Source organism: Aptenodytes forsteri, unplaced genomic scaffold (genome assembly GCF_000699145.1).
Source record: "Aptenodytes forsteri isolate BGI_AS27 unplaced genomic scaffold, ASM69914v1 Scaffold492, whole genome shotgun sequence".
Lineage (NCBI taxonomy): Eukaryota > Metazoa > Chordata > Aves > Sphenisciformes > Spheniscidae > Aptenodytes > Aptenodytes forsteri.
In genome coordinates this window covers 450,703-455,142 of record NW_008794172.1, presented here as the reverse complement: position 1 = coordinate 455,142, position 4,440 = coordinate 450,703, and the positions used below count along the sequence as shown (strand labels likewise).

Here is a 4,440-nt window from a genome sequence, read left to right as displayed (position 1 = left end):
GCCGGGGTCTCTCCGCCGGGCGGGTGCTGTCGCCCCTCCCGTCCGTGTCTTTCCCCGTCCCTGCTGCGGGGTGGGCAGCCCCGGCCCCCGCTCGCAGTGCTCCAACCCCAGGGAAGCCGCCGCCGCTTGGTCCCTTGGGGGCCCCCTGGGTCACCCTGACCCCAGGGAGCGTTGTCCCCTCTCTGGTGGTGGCGGGGAGCAGGCAGAGGGATGGGGCGAGGGGCCCCCATCAGGTCTGCGTGTGCCCATGGCATTGGGGGTCTGTGCCCTCCTGTGGGGCGCGGGACACTGCATTGTGCTGGTCCCCGCATTGTGCTGGATCAGGCCCGCGGACGGGGTGGGTGTTTACGTGTTTGCCAGTGCTGCAGCCCCCAGTGTCTCCTAGGGCCTGCCACTCGCTCAAACTGTAACGATGCTCATGCTCTAATTATTTCCAATTAACGGCTCAGTGGCCTGATGAAGTGCAGTTGGGGACCCCTGCAGGGAGCAGGCCCTGTTGGGTTGTGGGGAGGGGGGATGAGGCTGAGGTTGGGGTTGGCCCCTCTCCCTGTGGACGTGCCTGCTGGGGTATGTGCCCGCTGGGGTGTGGGGCCAGCACTCAGGGCAGTGGGGATGGGATGGGGTTGGCAGGTGGGGGCATTGCCATGACAACGTGCACACCATTACACAACCCCAGCTGGGACAGCGTAATGGGATTTGTGTGGCTGAGCCTCTCCTGTTAACCTACTTTGTCTGCCCAGCTGGGGAGAGCAGCCATGGCTGGGGATGCAGGTCGAGCCCCTGAGAGCAGCCAGCGCTGCTCTGCCAGGGGAAACTGAGGCACGTGCCCTTGGGGCAGTCAAACATCAGAAGGGAGCATCAGGTGCGGCTGTGTGGTGCAGGCAGGGCCCAGGGTGCAGGCAGTGCCTGGGGCTTCGCGCTCACTGCCGGCTCCCTCCCACCACGCAGCTCCAGTGCTGCCATCTGGGTGCGTGCCCGGCACTGTCTGGCAGCTTCTGCAGGCACAGTTGGCAGGATTGGTGCCGGGGGGACAGACATCCCTGTCCTCGCGCCACCTCTCCCTGCCAGAGACCCAGATAGCGGCAGAGGAGGAGGCAGGGCTTTAGCTGGGACCCAGCCTGATGCAGTAGTGCTGCGTGGTGTTGGCATGGCAGGCAGCTGCCTGTTACTGAGGCAACCTGCCTGCAGCTGCCTTTGCCCCTGTTGCTCGGAGTGTGGATTGCTGCGTCGCTGCAGCTGGAGGGGCAGCGGGGTGGGTGCGGGGTGCAACATGCTGAGAGGATGGCCTTGGTTCTGCCTTGGCCAGCATCTCCAGGGAGAAACTAGGGCAGGGCTGACTTCTTGCGGGGAGATCTGGGGGAGGGGGCTGGGGACAGATTGGAGGGGACACTGCCTGCGAGCCTGGCTCTGCACGGTGCCACCCACCGCTATTTATACTGGAGCTCCAGCCTGCTTTCTGCTGGAGATGTCACCTCCAATCCTGTCTCCGCTGCCTGCCTTTCCCCATCCCTCCTTCCCATCTGTGTATCCTGTGGCCGGGCTGGCACTATGTCCGGGCTGGGGTGGTGGGTGTGACGAAGGGAGCTCGGCATCTTTCCTGCTGCCCCAAGATGCGGGCAGAGCTGGGGGGTGAGGTGGCTGCACCCCATTTCCTGTGGTGCTGTCACAGCTGTGAGCATCCCTGCCTGCCTCTGCCCTGCACCCCTGCTGGTGCTGTCAAGCAGATAAAAGGTCCTTTTTGGTGACCAGCATGGAGCAGCCTTGTGCTGCCTGCAGCAGCCACCTCCTATTCCCTCTGCCATGCAACCCCGGGGGCAGCGAGTGCCGATGGGAAGCCGTGGCAGGGGGCAGTGGGGGGGGACGATGCTGAGCCCTCGGGCTGGTGCTCCCGCAGTGCAGGGGTTCAGCCTTTGCCCTTCTCCCCCAGTCCTGTGCGCTGAGCGGGTGGTCCGGATCACGAAGACCTACCATGACATTGATGCTGTCACCAACCTGCTGGATGAGGTATGCTGGTGCCCGCTCTGTGCACGTGCTTGGGCTGGTGCGAGGGCTTGGGGGCTGGTGGGACCCCGAGGAGACAGGGGTGGGTGAGGGCTGGGGAAGAGGGGGGCAGAGCAGGGGATGGGCCCCAGCTGATGCAGACCTGCCCCTTGCAGAAGGAGCGGGACCTGGAGCTGGCGGCGCGCATCGGGCAGTCCCTGCTGAAGCAGAACCGGAGCCTGACCGAGCGCAATGAGCTCCTGGAGGAGCAGCTGGAGTTGGCCAAAGAGGAGGTAACAGCCCCTGGGTGCAGGGTCCTGGCCTTGGCCCCCCACGTGCCTGGCCCGGGGGCCGTGGGTGGCCATGGTCCCCTCAGCCATGCCCTGACACCCCTTCCCCTTCCAGATTGCGCAGCTGCGCCACGAGGTCTCCATGCGGGATGACCTGCTCCACTTCTACACCACCACAACAGAGGAGAGCGAGCCCACCTCTGCCACCGCCACGCCGTGAGTGGGGGTCCCTGTCCCACCACTTGCCCAGTGCAGGACTGCTCCTGGGGGGCCGGGCAGAGGTGTTGGGCTGTAGCCATCGCCCTCCCTGGGGTAGTGCCAGGGCTGGTGCTCCCTTCCCTCGCATGGCTTCCATGGGTCCAGCCCCACAGAGCTGGGTCACTGCAGATGCCTGCCTGGGAGCTGGGGGGAGTGGGCAGGAGGCTGGGCAGGCAGCCTCATCCTGCCTGCACTGCAGGTGCTCAGCACCCTCCCTGCTATCCCCAGGCTGCGCAGGCACGAGTCCTCGCTGTCCCTGCAGCAGTACTTGCAGTATGACACCTTGCAGCAGAAACTCAAGTGCCTGGAGGAGGAGAACCAGAAACTTCGCATGGAGGTGAGCAGAGCCAGCTGGTGGGATGCCCCTCTCTGTGCCCACCTCTGCCCCGCTTGCTGCCAGGGGACCTGAGCTGGCCCCCGGGGAGGCTGGAGGTCCTGCCCATTGCGCTCAGCCCCTCCGACCCTCTCCCCCAGGCCACCAACATCGCAACCGAGACCTGTCAGTACGAGGACCAGGAGCAGCAGCTGATGATTGACTGTGTGGAGCAGTTCTGTACGTGGGGCTGGGCTCATGAGGGGGCAGCTCCTCTCTGGGCTTGGGTTGGGGGTCTGCAGGCAATGCCCAGCATCACTGCATGGGCTGGGGGGCCGTGCCCTGGCGGTGACGGACCCTGGGCCCTCCCCAGCTGAAGCAAGCCGGCAGGTCGTTTACCTCTCCGATGAGCTGGCCCGCAAGGCGGAGGACACGGCACGGCAGCAGGAGGAGATCAGCCAGCTCCTGGCGCAGGTTGTGGACCTGCAGCAGAAGTGCCGCATGGTGAGTGTCCCCTGCCCGTGCTGGGGAGTGCTGGGGGGTGTGGGGCACAGCTCCCTGACCTGCCCATTCCTACCCACAGTATGGCTCGGAGGTGGAAGAGCTCCAGCAGCACCTGGCCGTGGCAAAGGAGGTGCAGCAGCAGCTCCGGACGGAGGTGAGCCTGGGGAGGGCCTGACCATGGGTGCCCGGGCCAGTGGGGGGTCCTGCCCCGCTGCCACCGGGGCCATGCCTGAGCTGCGCCCGTGTCCGCAGCTGCGGGACCTGCAGGAGAAGTACTCAGAGTGCGGCGGGATGCTGCAGGAAGCCCAGGAGGAGGTCAAGAACCTGCGCAGCCGAAGCCTGCCCAACAGCACCATCAGCCGCTATGGTGCACCCAGTCTCCTGCCCGTGGTGAGTGGGGGGTGTGGGCAGGGCTGGGCAGCGGGAGGGGTGGGGGGCTCCGCTCTCCCCTCTGCTGACACTGGGTTCCCCATGTCTCCAGGACTCACTGGCGGCTGAGATCAAGGGGACAATGAGGAAAGGGACAGACAGCTCCTCCTCGGACTACAAGTGAGTGCTGGCATCAGTGGCTCGTGCTGGGCCAGGACGGGGTCATCCCTCGGGGCTGGCTTGAGGGTCCATCCCTGCCTGCTTCCTGCCCGCAGGAGCTATCTGCGTGTCTTTGAGACGGTGAAAGCAGTGAACCAGGTCACCAAAGCCAAGTCTTGCGCCGAGTCTCCCCACAACATGCCGGGCTCCAAGCAGTTGTCAGCTGCCCCCTCCGGGGGGGCCAGCACCCCCCGCACCAGCTGCTCCGGCTCGGAGGGTGCCCAGTGAGTGCTGCAGCGGGGGCTCGGGCCGGGTGGGACAGAGCTGCTGCCCCTGCAGAGGAACTGGGGTGTTGGCAAGATGTTGATCACATAGAGCATTAATCAATGCCGGAAGCCTGGGGCAGGGGGAGGGCAGGCACAGCCAGAGCCTGCTGCTGGCTGGGGTCTGGCACAGCATGGGGGGGTGCAGTGTGGGACCATGGCCCCAAGCACCCTAACGCTGCGCTCACCGGCAGGGGCGAGGAGGCCAGAGAGGAGCCCCGAGCGGCCCCGGGCCGGCAGGACC

The 4,440-nt window shown here is 66.0% G+C and overlaps 1 protein-coding gene across 1 annotated transcript in view; it reads left to right on the top strand.

Annotated features, from left to right (window-relative positions):
• HAP1 (huntingtin associated protein 1) overlaps positions 1-4,440 on the top strand; it is a 19,909-nt gene that overhangs the window by 12,790 nt on the left and 2,679 nt on the right. Inside the window, 10 exon segments of the mRNA XM_019472881.1 lie at positions 1,928-2,004; positions 2,157-2,273; positions 2,386-2,486; positions 2,757-2,865; positions 3,003-3,081; positions 3,215-3,345; positions 3,425-3,499; positions 3,598-3,735; positions 3,827-3,894; positions 3,990-4,157. Coding sequence (XP_019328426.1) covers positions 1,928-2,004; positions 2,157-2,273; positions 2,386-2,486; positions 2,757-2,865; positions 3,003-3,081; positions 3,215-3,345; positions 3,425-3,499; positions 3,598-3,735; positions 3,827-3,894; positions 3,990-4,157 — 1,063 coding nt within the window.